Source organism: Peromyscus maniculatus, chromosome 10 (genome assembly GCF_049852395.1).
Source record: "Peromyscus maniculatus bairdii isolate BWxNUB_F1_BW_parent chromosome 10, HU_Pman_BW_mat_3.1, whole genome shotgun sequence".
Classification (NCBI taxonomy): domain Eukaryota; kingdom Metazoa; phylum Chordata; class Mammalia; order Rodentia; family Cricetidae; genus Peromyscus; species Peromyscus maniculatus.
In genome coordinates this window covers 93,295,608-93,310,686 of record NC_134861.1, presented here as the reverse complement: position 1 = coordinate 93,310,686, position 15,079 = coordinate 93,295,608, and the positions used below count along the sequence as shown (strand labels likewise).

General features: G+C 47.2%; 1 protein-coding gene across 1 annotated transcript in view; it reads left to right on the top strand.

The window, feature by feature from the left end:
- The first annotated feature begins 1,047 nt into the window (after positions 1-1,047).
- Positions 1,048-15,079, top strand: part of Hpse (heparanase) — a 41,733-nt gene continuing 27,701 nt past the window's right edge. The window contains exons 1-3 of the mRNA XM_076546724.1: positions 1,048-1,364; positions 9,888-10,033; positions 12,297-12,422. Of these exons, the coding sequence (XP_076402839.1) occupies positions 1,147-1,364; positions 9,888-10,033; positions 12,297-12,422 (490 nt within the window). The 5' untranslated portion in view covers positions 1,048-1,146. The remainder of the gene's footprint in view (positions 1,365-9,887; positions 10,034-12,296; positions 12,423-15,079) is intronic.

The following is a 15,079-nucleotide window of genomic DNA, read 5'->3' as shown; positions in this document are numbered from 1 at the left end:
GTTTTCCGGGACCTGAGTTACCTGGAAATACAGGGAGGCTTCCTTTGGGAGACTACACGGACGTGGAGTCAGACTGCCATCTGCTTGGGCTTGTGGACCTGCGTTCACGTAGTTCTGACACGTGGACAGATTGCTCTCTCTCTCTGTGTGCCCTCCTGTGTAAAGAGGCAAATTCACAATTGGCAGCATGCTGTAGAAATGAAAGGTAGCACGGTTAGAGCTTCTCTTGGGGTATCAGGTACACACACACACACACACACACACACACACACACACACACGCACGCGCACGCACACACGCACACACCAAGCTTAAGCACTTGGTGTTTCCCATCATTCTATACTGGTGTAAATGACAAGGGAAAAACTAAAGAAAAGTTGAAGCACCAGCAAGAGATAAACGCATGGGGGAATTTGCTTCGAATTCCAAGGATGGTTAGTTGCACTGGGGTGGGGGTGGGGTGGGGGTGTTTTAGCTGTCGACCACCTAGGAGCATCTTATACTCTTGGGCTCTCCCAAGTACTGTTTTCATGAGTTGTTTTTTTTTTTTAAAGAAGAAGAAGAAAAAGAAAATTGAGGGCTGATTTCTAGCTGCGGTTCAGCCGAGGCTCGGATCAGATTTTCAAGCGACCGTGGGATACCTGAGAAGCGGATCCCGGCAGAGGACACTCTAGGTTAGCCAGACTTGGGCAGGCTCAAGTGACAAGTGTTTTAAGGCAGATGGGAGCGGGGTTAAGGGTCGGCTGAATCCTCAACCGGGGCTTTTAATTCAGGGTTGAGTCCCGGCGCTAACTGAAAAGGACCTAGAAGAGGGGACGGTGTGGCAGGACATCAGGAGGCTGGGTCCAACCCCCGCGCGGCTCCGGGGCGTTCCCTCCCCAGGCCTCCCAGGATCTTGGATTCTGGCCACCTCCGCACCCTTCGGATGGGTGTGGATATTTTCAAAAGTGGACGTGACCGCCGCCGCAGAGGGGGAAGTCAGCACGGAAATGGGAGAGAGCTCGGAGGGGAGGGCGGGGAGAAGAGGGCGCTAGGGGAGGGACGCAGGGGAGGAGTGGGAGGGTTCGGAGCCCGGGCGCCGGAGGCCGAGCGGGCCGGGTACCCGGGGCTGGAGCTCTCACGGCGGCGCCGGTCCAGGCAGGTGAGATGCGGCGGCGGCGGCTGCTGCTGCTGCTGCTGCTGTGGCTCTGCGGGCCGCTCGGTGCCCTGGCCCAGGACGCCCCAGCGGGGACAGCTCAGGCGGAGGACGTGGTGGACCTGGAGTTTTCCACCCAGCAGCCGCTCCATCTCGTGAGTCCCTCGTTCCTGTCCGTGACCATCGACGCCAACCTGGCCACTGACCCGCGGTTCCTCACCTTCCTGGGGTAAGTGCAGCGCCCGGTCCCCTCTCCTGTCCTCTCACGCTCGCGAGGGCCAGCCACTCTCTTTGCTGAAACAACTTTGCGTTTGGTCTCCCCGAGCCCGAGCCTCCGTCTCATATACAGCCAACCCCCAAAAAGCTTTTTCCTGTCTCATTTACTCAGCGCTTGTTGCCTGGGCACCAGCCAAGCCCAGGTTAAGAGGAGCTTTGGAGGAAAAAAAAAACAAAAACCCAAAGCTGTCACACAGCCCAGCACTTCAGATGGAGCCTTTGAATTTGCTTCAGTAGAGGACCAGTACGCTGGTGTCCTTTAAACTCTGTTAGGAATTTTAGATTAAAAAAGGAAGAAGAAGGCCGGGCGGTGGTGGCGCACGCCTTTAATCCCAGCACTCGGGAGGCAGAGGCAGGCGGATCTCTGTGAGTTCGAGGCCAGCCTGGGCTACCAAGTGAGTCCCAGGAAAGGCGCAAAGCTACACAGAGAAACCCTGTCTCGAAAAACCAAAAAAAAAAAAAAAAAAAAAAAAAAAAAAGGAAGAAGAAGAAGAATGGAAGAAAAGTCAGATAGAAAAGGCCTCAATGGAGAACAACCATCGCTCATCTTGCTGCTTTTTCAGCATCTAAATATAAGGGCACTGGGTGTACCTCAGTTTGATGGAGTTTGAGGCCAGGCTGGACCAAACCAGGGGGAGCGGGGACAGTAGAAGTAGGAAGGAGAGAGGCTAGAGGCTATATACCACCGTGCCTGGGATTGGGGGGTGCCTGTGGTGCCTGTGATCCCGGCACTCGGGAACTGGAGGTAGGAGGATCAGGAGTGTGAAGCCATCTTTGGCAACACAGCAAGTGTGAGGCCAGACTGGCCTAAATGGGGGGCGGCGGGGGGGGGGGGGCGGGGGGAGGACGGGTAAGAGAGAGGAGTTGGAGACTCAGACTAATTGGGAAAATTAGGGATCAGTGGGAGGGTACAAGAGAGGGCAATGGGGGTAAATACAATCAAAATATTTTTATACACGTTCGAAAATGTCATGATGAAACCCATTATTATCTATAATTAATATATGCTAATAAACCTTTGGATAAGCATATGTTTCTCCAAGATGAGGGTGCAGACTGGACGCTGCTTCATCAGCGGCACGGTTTCCCCTTCTCCCGAGGAAACGCATCTACTGCTCCTGCTCCGTGAGTGCAGACTGTCCCCAAGATGAAGGACTCCAGGCACAGTCCCAGGTCATCTAAACCGTGGAAGCCTCCAGAGATGAGCAAGTCTTTTGTTGTTTTGAGACATTGTGTAACCATTAGCTCAGGCCAGCCTTGAACTCATGATCTCCCTGCCTCAGCCTCTTGAATGCCACCACACTTACTGGACACTACATCTTTACCAGCCCTTTATGTCACCACTGTCGAAGGCGTAGACATCGATCACACGTCCCGTGCCCACACTATCAGGTGTAATCTGCTGATTTCACAGAGTCCCACAGCTAAGAGTTTGACAGTCCAAACACCCTGGTTTTCTCAAGTGCGACTCATGGGATTTGTATGATGATTTGACGAGATAATAAGCACTTACTACAATGTTTGACGGTTAAGCTAATTGTTTCTTCTTGCCTAGCACACACAAAGTCCTGGGGTCAGTCCTCAGCGTTGCATACAGTTAGGCGTGGCGGCTCATGACTCTTTCACCAGCACTCAGAAGCAAACGGAGGAGGATCAGAAGTTCAAGATCATCTCTCAGCTGCATAGCAAGGCCGGCCTGGGCTGTGTTAGACTTTGTCTTTAAAAAATAAATTTAGGGGCCAAGTGTGATGGCAAATACCTTTAATCCCAGCATTTGGGAGGCAACAGTGAAGAAGTTGAGGTTATGGGAGGAGGTCAATCAGCTAGCAAATAAAAGCAGTATTTGAAGGCAGACTCTGATCCAAAGACAAAGGCATCCAAAAAGAAAACAAGCCAGTGGTTATGTTTTAAAGGACACACTGCAGAGTATATTAGGAAAAAACTGTCTAGAAACAAATTGATAGAAAAGGGTTTTTTTTGTTGTTTGTTTGTTTTTAAAAAACAAACAAAGAAAAAAAACTGCCATTAATATACAGGTAGGCAACTTGGGGCCCAAACCTCAGAGGTGCCTCCAAGGAGGGCTAAACAAATGAACTGGGGTGGTCTGATTCGGTTACAGGCACTAGATGAATAGGAACAGGTCTCTCTCACATTTGTAACCAGAGAACAGACAGTACAGAAAATTTAAATGTTAATCTTAGAAGGCTGTAGAATTGAAAGGAACATCTGTTAAATTTCTCTTCCCTGGGGAAATTAGTCAGAATATATTCTCAGCCTGGATTAGTGAAGAATACCAAAGAGACCCCAGTCCTAGAAACAACATGAATTATGATGGGAGCCTCATATACAAGGAACAAGTGTAATTTTAAAACTCTTTGGTAAACACATTTTACAAAAAGCAAAAAAGCTCAGCATGATTGCTAGCTATAACCCTAACACTTGGGAAGCAGAAACTAAAGGATCACATGTTCAAGGCTAGCCTGGGCTACATATCAAAGCCCTGTCTCAAATAGCGTTAAAACAACAAAAAGTAAACATAAACAGTCGGAAGAAGCGTGTGGATGCTAACGTTTGGCAGTGCTGGAGAGAAGAGTCCAGGGTCTTGCACACTAAGCAGCTTGCTCTGCCACTGAACTGCACCCTCTGCCCAATATAAAAAGAGTAACGAGATAGTTCCCCGTCCCTTTCTGAAATCGTGCCTCTAAAATCTCGTCGTTTATGTTTACAGCACGTCTCAGCTCAGTCCAACGACATTTCCAGTGCCCAGCAGCTAGTAGCTATTGTAAGAGACAGTGCAGCTTGACTTGAAATAAGACATATGTGTACACAGCCACAGTTTCCTCATTAAGACAATACAGTGTGGAGGATCGTTAGAAATCCCAAGTTCTACAGGGCAAAAGTGGCACTGAACAACTGTCATAGTTAGGGTTTCTATTGCTGCAATGAAACACCATGACCAAAAATCAAGTTGGGGAGCGTGGTAGTTTGAATGAAACTGGCCCCCATAATCTCAAAGGAGTGGCACTGTTGGGAGGCGTGGCCTTGTTGGAGGAAGTCTGTCACTGTGGGGACAGGCTTTGAGGTTTCCTATGCTCAGGATGCCATCCAGTGTCTCAGCTGACTTCCTGTTGCCTGCAAGATGTAGGACTCTTAGCTATTACTCCAGTACCACATCTGCCTGCATGGTGCCATGCTCCGTCATGATGATAATGGACTGAACCTCTGAAACTATGAGTGAGCCACCTCAATGAAATGTTTTCTTTCTAAGAGTTGCCATGGTCATGGTGTCTCTTCACAGCAATAAAAATCCTAACTAAGAGAGAGAGGGAAAGTACTTGGCTTGCACTTCCAGATCATAGTCCATCATTGGAGGGAATCAGAACAGGAACTGAAACATGGCAGGATCCTGGAGACAGGAGCTGATGCTGAGGCCATGGAAGGGTGCTACTTACTGGCTTACTTCCCATGGTTTGCTCAGCCTTGCTTTCTTATAGGACCACCAGCCCAGGGATGGCACCGCCCACCATGGGCTGGGCCCTCCCCCATGGATCACTAATTGAGAAAATGCCTTATAGCTGGATCTCATGGAGGCATTTCCTCAGCTGAGGTTCTTCCTCTCTGATGACTCTAGCTTGTGTTGACACAAAACGAGCCAGGACAACAAAGCAAAAAAATGTGGTTTTTGCTTGCTTTCCATAGTAATTTGCTTCTCTTTCTTCAGTAAACATTATTTTTTGCAATTTCAATAACCATTTGTGGTGTTTGAAAGAAAATGGGCCCCAAAGGAAGTGGCACTATTAGGAGGTGTGGCCTTGCTGGAGTAGGTATGGTCTTGGAGGAAGTGTGTCACTGTGGGGATGGGCTTTGAGGTTTTTTATGCACAAGCTACTCCCAGTAAAACAATCCACTTCCTGTTGTCTTCTGATAATGATAGCCAGCACCATGTCTGCCTGCACGCTGCCATGCTCCCCACCATAATGATCATGGACTGAACCTCTGAACTGTAAGCCACCACTTCAATTAAATGTTTTTCTTTGTAAAAGTTGCCGTGGTTGTGATGTCTCTTCACAGCAATAGAAACCCTAACTCAGACACCATTCATTAATAATTTTAATAGTTAAATTCCCACATCTTTATTGACAGCTCCTTTCTGTATTGGAGAATCATTTGTTACCAATACGAAGTTCGTGCATTAATAGCTGGTTGTGTTGGTTACTTTTCTGTGGCTGTGACAAAATACCACAACCAAAGGCAAGGTGAGGAAGCAAAGGGTTGTTTGCACTTACTGTTTCAGAGAGAGTCCATGATGGCCGAGGAGGAATGGCGGGCGGCCGGTGGCCAGAAGAGGAAGTAACACAACGCAAAAAGAGCTTCTAGAAGTGGGTGTGGCTAGGCGCTCTCAAAGCCCACCCCAGTGACATACTTCCTTTAGCTAGGCTTTACCTTAAAACTCTTCAAACAATACCATCTTCTGGGGACCGCATGTTCAAACAAGTGCGCCCATGTGGGACATTTCTCATTCACACTACCAGACCCACAGTGCCCAGGGCCACAGGTCCCCTGTCTGTTTCTGAGAGAAATGATCTGACTGGAGAGAGACAAAGAACTGAGAGCATCCCAGGCCTGATCCCTGGGAAGTTCTGTCCCCTGATGGACCCGTTGGTGTCCCCTTCCATCCCAAGCCATTCCGACATGCTCCCTGGAGCCTTGAGCGTGGTAACCCTGCTATCATTCTCACAGAGTATTCCTTTACCCCTGTGCCCTAGCTGATGGGAGACACTTCCCTGAAGTGTTGAGTATGAGTTTTGCGCTCTCTCATACCCCATTCCCGTGCCTGCTACTCCTAGACAGTGGTTCCTCGGTCTGCATGCAGACTGTTGCAGTTCACATCCCCCTCGGCTTGTTAGCTCTGGTGAGTTAGTTTAGCTCCTTTTTGTTTAGGTTCCGTGTTTATAAAGTGAGACTAATAATGGCACTCACATCCTTGTGATGTTAGGAGACTAAGTGGGAAAAAAAAAATCCTTCCAATCTGCCGAAAGCAATGGATGAAATTGGTGTGTACTAGAGATGGTTGTGGTAATACCAGTGTGTGGTCCCCTCCAGCTCTCCTTCCATCCTGTCATTCACTCTGTTCCCCTAGTCCCCATCTTGATTAAAATCTGGTGCAGCTCTCAGTCCCAAGTCCTGATATCTTAGGTGACATCAAGTTTACCTGAAAAAACAAGTCTCTCAATTTCTCCATCCTTGACCTCTCAGGTAATGGTTACTCAGTTGTTGGGCCAGTTTGCATCCCCACCAGGAGCTGTGTGCATTTCTTCTCAACGCCACATTCTGTGGCATCACACTGTTACACCTTGGAAACAGCGACAGTGGAGATATTTACACCGTGGAAATTGGCAAGCACTGAGAACCAGGGTGCTTTTGTGCTGACGGTTGGTTGTTAGCACATGCCGCTCTACTCCATTTTAACCTGCAAGCATCGTGACAGTGTCTTGACTCTCTTCCTCTCCGGCAACTTCATTTCTGTATGTGAAAACTTAAAATTCCAACTTCATGCTCTTGGATCACAACTCCATGCCTTCTCAGCTCCTTCACGTTATAGCAAAAGTCAATTCTGAACATGCCTGCATTTTAAAAAGCACCTCCCTGAGTAGTTGCATCCTCTCTCTACTTCTTCCATATTTGAGCTTTTAGGTTTATCATCCAAACCATTCTGGGATAATGGCCTCTGCTTCTGCCTCATTGCTCTTACTGAAATGCCAACTGTCACTTGGTCCAATCTTATTTCCTTCTCTGGAATCTCTGGGGTGGCCCTTAAATCTGGAAATGGAAATATAATAGCATTTAGTGCATATTAATAAACCACCTCTGCTCTGTGTCAAAGATAAACAATATATTTTTGCCCTAAAGGTAATATAAAAACACCTGCAGACTGTTTTGTGTGTTGTGTTTTTTCCTTGACAGCCTCCTCTGGAAAGGGAACAGCTGCAGCTGCTTTACACATCTTTTATTTCCATGACACTGTGTGGCGGGCATTTCCCCTTTCTCCTGCATATGACTGAAATGCCGTGCCTTTGATCAATTTTGTTTTTATGGCAAGTTTTGCAGCTGTGTTAAATCTGTTTTGTTTTTTTTTTTTTTTTTGGTCAGAGGACATCAATATTGTATTCTAAAAACACAAAAGATACTTTACTGCAAAGGAGACAAACAAAAGGTCCTTCCTAGCAAAACTCTGAGACATATGACTTGCTTTATATGGCAATGGCCATAGCAATGAGTTTTAATGTCATCTTGTTTTAAGAAAAAAAAAAAAAAAAAAACGGTCCTTGGTTGGCCTTCCCTTGCCCTTTCTCAGGCTGGCTTGCTTTGTTCGTTCATTTAACAAATATTGGCTGAGCATCCCTGTGTGCCAGGCATTCATCTAGGCACTGGGAAGAATCTGATAGAGCAGACAAGGTCTCTGCTCTCAGGGAGCCAGTACCAGGGGCAGCGGCTGGGAGAGGCAGACTAGTGAGACATCTGAGGATGCTGATTTCAGAGAGTGGGAAATCCTCCACAGGACATGAGGCAGGTTGGGTTGATGGAGAACAACCCATGATGCTGTGGTCCATACCTCTGGGGCCACATGTATCTGACCCGGGCCATCATTTGGTACCACAGCTCCTTTCCCCGCCAATTCCCAAAGGACACCAAATCTTGACCGGTCTCAATTACTTACAGATAGTAGTTACATACATCTAAATGGATCTCCTCTGTCATCCAACAAAATAGAAATGCCAAGGACCAGAACCAGTGCCTGGCCCAAGTCAGTGGGATGGTATGAGGCCTGAGGGACTCTGAGTAAGTCCTTGACATGAACTTCTGGGCTGTACATTGGCATTCATGGGCTGCGAGGCTATTATGTTTTGTCTTCATTGAGACATTTGTTCATAATTGCCATATTGAAATACTTGTCTTGCACTTCAGCTAAATTGCTTTTTTTAGCACATATCAGAAGAGGGTGCTGGTTTCCATAGGAGGCATGTTGTCTTGGTTGTTCGTGTTTCTGTTTCTGCACTGGGATCTAGGCATCTGGAGCTGTGACATTCGTGTGTTTCTTTGTGTAGATAATCTGGTCTCCCCTTCGCGGCATGGGTGTTTGGTTGTTTGGTTGCTGTTACTCTAATCTGGCAGGTTGTGGACCAGCAGAGTCACACTGGGTTTTCAGTCTGAAGCCACTCGGGTTTCTGTGTTCGGACTCTAACTGGTCTCGGATCTGAAGTTCTGGTTGGAACTCTGGGTTCATACTCCGCGCAGTCCCAGATCAGTGAAGAGGGTGGGGTGGGATGGGCTATCAGTGGGAGAAGGGGACTGACGCTGGAGGTCTCAAGTGGGCTGTGAGGTCTGACTCTACCAAAGGGATGCAGATGGGCTGGGAGTGGGGGTGAGGTGGGTAACAGTGTTGGGACTAGGGGTGCTCCGGAGATGTCAGAACAGAGGAGGGAAAGAAGAGCACAGGCAGGTAGGTACCCGGGTCCCTGCCAAGTGTAGTCAGTGGCTGTGGGGTTCCTAGGGGACATCAGGTCTACAGTCTAAGTGTGACTGGTCATCGACTCTATACTGAGGAGTCCCCTCCCCAAGCCTAGACGTACTTCTCGAGTTCCAGTCACATGTGGCCTGTGGATCTGTGGGTTCAGTGTCCAGTTACGTATTAGTTCTGTCAGCTGCTGGACAAATGCCTGACAGCCACTTCAGGGTGGAAAGGATTGTTTTGGTGTGCTGTTCGTCACCCCAGGGAGGCCGCAGGAGCCCGAGGCAGCTGGTCCCACGGCATCTGCACAGAGAGAAGAGGGATGAATGTTCACTTTCTCCCTTTTATTCAATCTGGGGCCCCAGCCCATGGGTGGTGTCACCAACACTGAGGGCAGATCTTACTTCCTCCATTAAACTTCTCTGGAAACACACTCATAGGCATACCTAGAGATGTGTTTCCATGGTGATTATAAATAGAGGCGAGATGACATTGAAGGATTAGCCACTGTAGTTGGCATCTCAGTTTCTACAGATTCTTCCACCCCGTTTTCAAACTTGTGACCTGGTTCCCCATCTCAGCAGGTGACGGTGCTGTCTTCCAAGGCTCTTCCCGAAACTTACCCTTGACTCTTCTGAGCCAGTCGGTCACTGAATCTTTTATTTCTGTGGACAACTAGGTCTTGAACTGTTTACCTCTCTCTACCCCACTGGGGCGGCTAGCGGCTAGAAGTTAAGGAGCAGGTCCACCAAGAGAGAAGGAAGTGAAGATGTTTAACTGAGCTTTCTCAGAAAAATGACAAGCTGGAATGGTGGTGCATGCCTATAATCTCAGCATTCTGGCACCAAGGCAGAGGGATTCCAAGTTTGAGGCAAGCCTGGGCTACATAGTAAGATGTATTAAAAAACTAAAATGATAATAATAATAATTATTATTATTATACTTTCTTATTTGTCTTCACAACAGCTCTCCAAGGCTTCGGACTTTAGCCCGAGGTTTATCTCCTGCATACTTGAGATTTGGTGGAACCAAGACAGACTTCCTTATTTTTGATCCCAAGAAGGAACCAACTTTGGAAGAAAGAAGTTACTGGCAATCTCAAGTCAACCATGGTAAACCCTTGAAAAGATTATATATCATAGTTAACCTGTACCAGTCATGAGAATGTTTAGAGAAAAGTGTTATTGCTCAGACCTGACCATTAGACAGGTAGAGGACCCAAGGGGAACGAGGAAACTGTGGGTGGCTTTCCTCCTCTGATGATTTCATAACTATGGAGCCTTCCAGAAGAGCGTACTGGGCAGGACTGGGAGTTATAAACAAACAGTGCTGGTCACTGAAAATAGCGGGTTGGAGGGAACACATGGGTAGAAACAGGGTCAGATTGGAGAGTATTTATAGGTAACAACACAGCAATAGACTGAAGCCCATGATTATGTAAGGAGAATGGAAGAAAGGTCGAACAAAGGAACCCAGGAGAAAACTTTCACTTGAGCATGGTTTGATTCACCGGGTGCTGGGTCTCAACTTCACTGACTGTCCCTATTGCCAAGGTGAGTTTGAGTGGTGGGGTCTCAGGGATCCAACCCTAGACTCTGTCCTTAGCAAGCTTTCAGATGGTTCTAACATGGGCAGTGTGTGGACCTCACCTGAGACCCCTGCCCTTTGCTGGTCCAAGACCTTCAGAAGTGCCGTGTGATATCAGATGTCTGCTAAACCGTTATCTGAAGAATTGTGAGATATTTGTGTACTTCTTCACGCCTTAAGAGCGTGTGTATTCTGTCTATGTTAGCGACGAGCATTTAGTTAGTTCGTACATTACATATTCCTTTCGACTCACTTTCTCCAGTGAGAAAGTGTTCAGAGCAGTTAGTCAGGATTGGTCCCAAACCGGAAGTGTGGTGAGTAGGAAAAAGCAGAAGGAAGACACAAGGGCCTCTTTAATAGTAAGGGAGTTTGCTCAGCCTGCTCCTGCCCACCAGACACAGCCAGCCTGATCCTTTTTTTTTGGCCACTTGGCCATTTTCTGCATTTATAATCTAAGTTTAGATGGGACACCTGTCTTTGCACCTCACTTTTCCTCATCCTGGAGCAGGTGAGGGGCTCCCTGGGATCCCCAAAGCTCCTCTGAGACACCCTTTGTGAGCACTGGGAGAGAAAAGAGACTCTCTGTCAGCCAGTCACAGGGCGGCTTCCCAGAAAGGAAGTCATCAGCCAGTCCCAGCTGGTTCTGCCAGCAAGCACCCCTGTTGTGATAAAACAGTGCAGGTTTCCTGGGAGGAGCGTGGGGGTGGCTCCCAGGCACACCCCGTGGTTCCAGAAGTTTGGACAGTACCAGCCTTCAAGGGAGAACAGTCAGTAATTTACCAGTTTGGACTCATTAGCTCTAATTCATCACAGAAGAAGTCACTACAAAGCAAATACCATCCAGGTATAGCATCTTTCTATGTGTTTTGATTTTTTTTTAATGTGTACGGGCATTTTGCCTACATGTAAGTATGTTCACCATATGTGTGCCTGGTGCTTGAGGAGGTCAGAGATGGGGTTGGGTCCCCTGGAATTGGAGTTACAGACAACTGTGAGTCACCAAGTGGGTCCTGGGATTTGAACCCAGGTCTTCTGCAAGAGCACCAAGTGCTCTTAACTGCTAAGACACCTCTCCAACCTTGCTTTGTTTTGTTTTTAAGGCAGAGTCTTGCTGTGTAGCCAAAGCTGGCCTCAGATTGGTGCCAATCCTCCTGCCACAGCATCCCACGTGCCGAGATGCCAAGTGTGTGCCACCACAGCCAGCTGTGTTTTGAAAACAAGCTTTCATTTTTTAGCTGAATTCGGACCTCTCCATCCAATTCTCTCTGATAAGTTTAAGCTACTGAGGGGATCTCCAAATTAGTAAACCATTTGAAATCATGCCCAGTGCTCCATGTCAGTATACACCCATGTTTCTTTCTTTCTTTTTTTTTTTTGGTTTTGTTTGTTTGTTTGTTTGTTTGTTTGTTTGTTTGTTTGTTTTGAGACAGGGTTTCTCTGTGTACTTTTGGTGCCTTTCCTGGAACTCGCTCTGTAGACCAGGCTAGCCTTGAACTCACAGAGATCCGTCTGGCTCTGCCTCCTGAGTGCTGGGATTAAAAGTGTGTGCCACCACCGCCTGCACCCAATGTTTCTTAAGGAAATTGCCCTCTGGTTGTTTTCTTGGTAGCCATGAACTAGCCTACAAATTTGGCACATGTAACAATACAACTTTCTCTGGTCTTGTACTTAATAACCAGAAACTTAACCACCTCCTTCAGCTACCTAACAGCTGACTAAACGTCCAGGCTGGGTTTCAACCTTGTCACTGTGAAAATGGTGACCCTGAGCGCTCTCTTCCTCTTGCAGACGTTTGCCGGTCTGAGCCCGTCTCTGCTGACGTGATGAGGAGACTCCAGGTGGAATGGCCCTTCCTGGAGCTGTTGCTGCTCAAAGAACAGTACCAAAGAGAGTACAAGAACAGCACCTACTCACGTAAGAAACCAAGCGCCTGCCGGGGTTCTAGCCACAGGCCTGTCGGAGGGCCCGCACTCGGGCTTTACTGACTCCTGCAGCAGTGTATAAAGCTGTGCAGTACTTCAGTACTATTGAGAGAGAACGAGGAGCCGGGGAGCCGGGGGAGAGGATATGGCTCAATTGGTAAGGTGCCTGCCACCCAAGCTGAGGATCCCCAGAATCCCCAGCTTTCTCATAAAAACTGAGTGTGTGTTTTTATGTGAGTGAGCTCAGGACTGAGACAGGTGGATCCCCTGAACTGACTGGCCAGCTACTCTGGTCAGATAGTGAGTTTCAGGTTCAGTGAGAGACTGTATCTCAGAAAACTAAAGCTGGGGCTGTCATCGTTAAGAGCCGTTAAGGTGGCTCAGTGGTTAAGACACTGGCTGCTCTTCCGGAGAACTGGGGTTTGATACCCAGCACCCACATGGGTCATCAGAGTTTTCCCAGGGGCCTGCCCTGAGAAAATCCTTCCCAGAGTCCTGGGGAAGGTGCTATGTCCAGCATGGGGTTATCTGAGGGAAAAGAATCGATGTACACCAGTTTCTTACGTCCGCTTACTTTATTTCTCTATGACAAACTTCTATCTACACAGCCCCAGTTCTACCCCGACACTCAGTTCCTCTCTGTCCCTTCGTTTTCTGTCCTCTCGTAGCCCTGACTAAGCTCTTACGCTTTCCCTCTCATTTCTCCAGTTTCTCATTTCTTCTCTTCCTACTCTCGTGACCTGACCCAATCCTTATTCTCTACAAAAGATCTGCCTTGTTCCTTTCTCTCCGGTCATGTGACTCTGCCCTACCATCTCCAGAAACTCTCTGCTTGTTCTCTGGCCACATGACTCTGCCTGACCAGGAATTCTGCCTCCCTTCACTCACACCTGGCTATGCAAAAAACCCTTTGTTCTGAGTCAAATGTTCCCGAATGCCATTTGGCCAGTCTGGGGAAGGAAAGTCTGAGCTTCATTTGCACAAGAAACAAAGCTATGCATCTACAGTCTGCCTGTCCCCTAGGCTCTGTAGGGGTGTTACCTAGTAGATCAGCAGTAGGTCTGGGAAGCTTATACTTTTTGCCTTTAAGGCCTAGTAGTATATGAGTGCACAAGAAATTCATAGCAGAAGACAGCTGATATATTAAAAACTGAATATCATCAAATATTCCTTGATATTTGACTTTCCTCTTGAAGAATTTCCTTGACCCTTCTAGGTATAGCTTTATTATATACAGCTGAATCTCTATTACATATACTTGTGGCCCACAGCAATGGGTGACTCACAACTGTCTGTAACTCCAGTTCCAGGGGACCTGACACCCTTTTCTACCCATGTGGATACCAGGCACCCATATGGTGCACATACATACATTCAGACAAAACACATATACACATAAAGTAAATAATTTTTTTACTGTTTTATTTGCTGTTATTTGTGATGGGTGGTAGCAATTTAAAAAAAAAAACCCTAAGTGGATGAAAAACAGAGAAAGGCACTCAATGTCAACCTCTGACCTCCATAAGCATGTGCATACACATACACTACACACATGAACACACTTGCATGTACATACACAGAGTTAAGGAGAGAGGCTGGCATGTAGCTCAGTGCTAGAGCACACTGAGCATGTGTGAGGCTCTGGCTTTAATAACCAGCATCAAGAGAAGAAGAAAATTCATGAAAGACCTTGAACCCAAAGCTTGTGTGGCTTTTTCCTTGACTTATGACTTTGTCAGCCGGCCACAGAGTGGGATTCAGAATGGGAGTTGAGACGTGAATATAGTCTTCATACAAAAGTAAAAACCAGAAGTGTAACATATAAAACTCACCCGCACTTCCTCGCTCTTCTGTTTCTCCTTTCAGAAGTGTGGAAAATCCCCCATGGGTTGAAAATCCTGAATCTGAAAGTCCAAAATTTGAAATCCTCCAAAATCCACTGTTTTGAGTCTTAGTTGAATTAGAGATGTGCAGTTGGTAAAGATTACAATACTCTCAAATCGAAACACATGTAGATTGTAAAACTCTCTGGATCCAAACATTCCAGATAAATATTTGACCTATCTGTGTTAAGATCAACCATGTGAGTCTGTTTAATGGGCAATAGGGATTTATTAAGATATCAATTGAGAGCCGGGCGGTGGTGGCGCACGCCTTTAATCCCAGCACTCGGGAGGCAGAGCCAGGCGGATCTCTGTGAGTTCGAGGCCAGCCTGGGCTACCAAGTGAGTTCCAGGAAAGGCGCAAAGCTACACAGAGAAACCCTGTCTCGAAAAACCAAAAAAAAAAAAAAAAGATATCAATTGAGGAAATACACTCATGAATACAGAACGGAGTAAACAGCTGAAGTTGTCCTCTGATCTGACTGGAAGCAAATCCACCTGGCAGTTTGATCACAAAATCCTGCCTAGCCATTGGCCAATCAGCTTTTCATTAACAATGAGAGCAATACATACTTAAAATATACAAGACTGTTCCACAGCACTCCTGTTCTGATCTGTGAGAAAGGTGAACCTACATGACTCCGGTGGCAGATTTCTGATCCAGAGAACTTTCTACATCGCTCTTTGAAATATGCAAGTGATCATGGGTGTAATTACTGCAATTGAGGTACAGGGTTGGGTGCCACGAACCCACCATAGAGTAGCT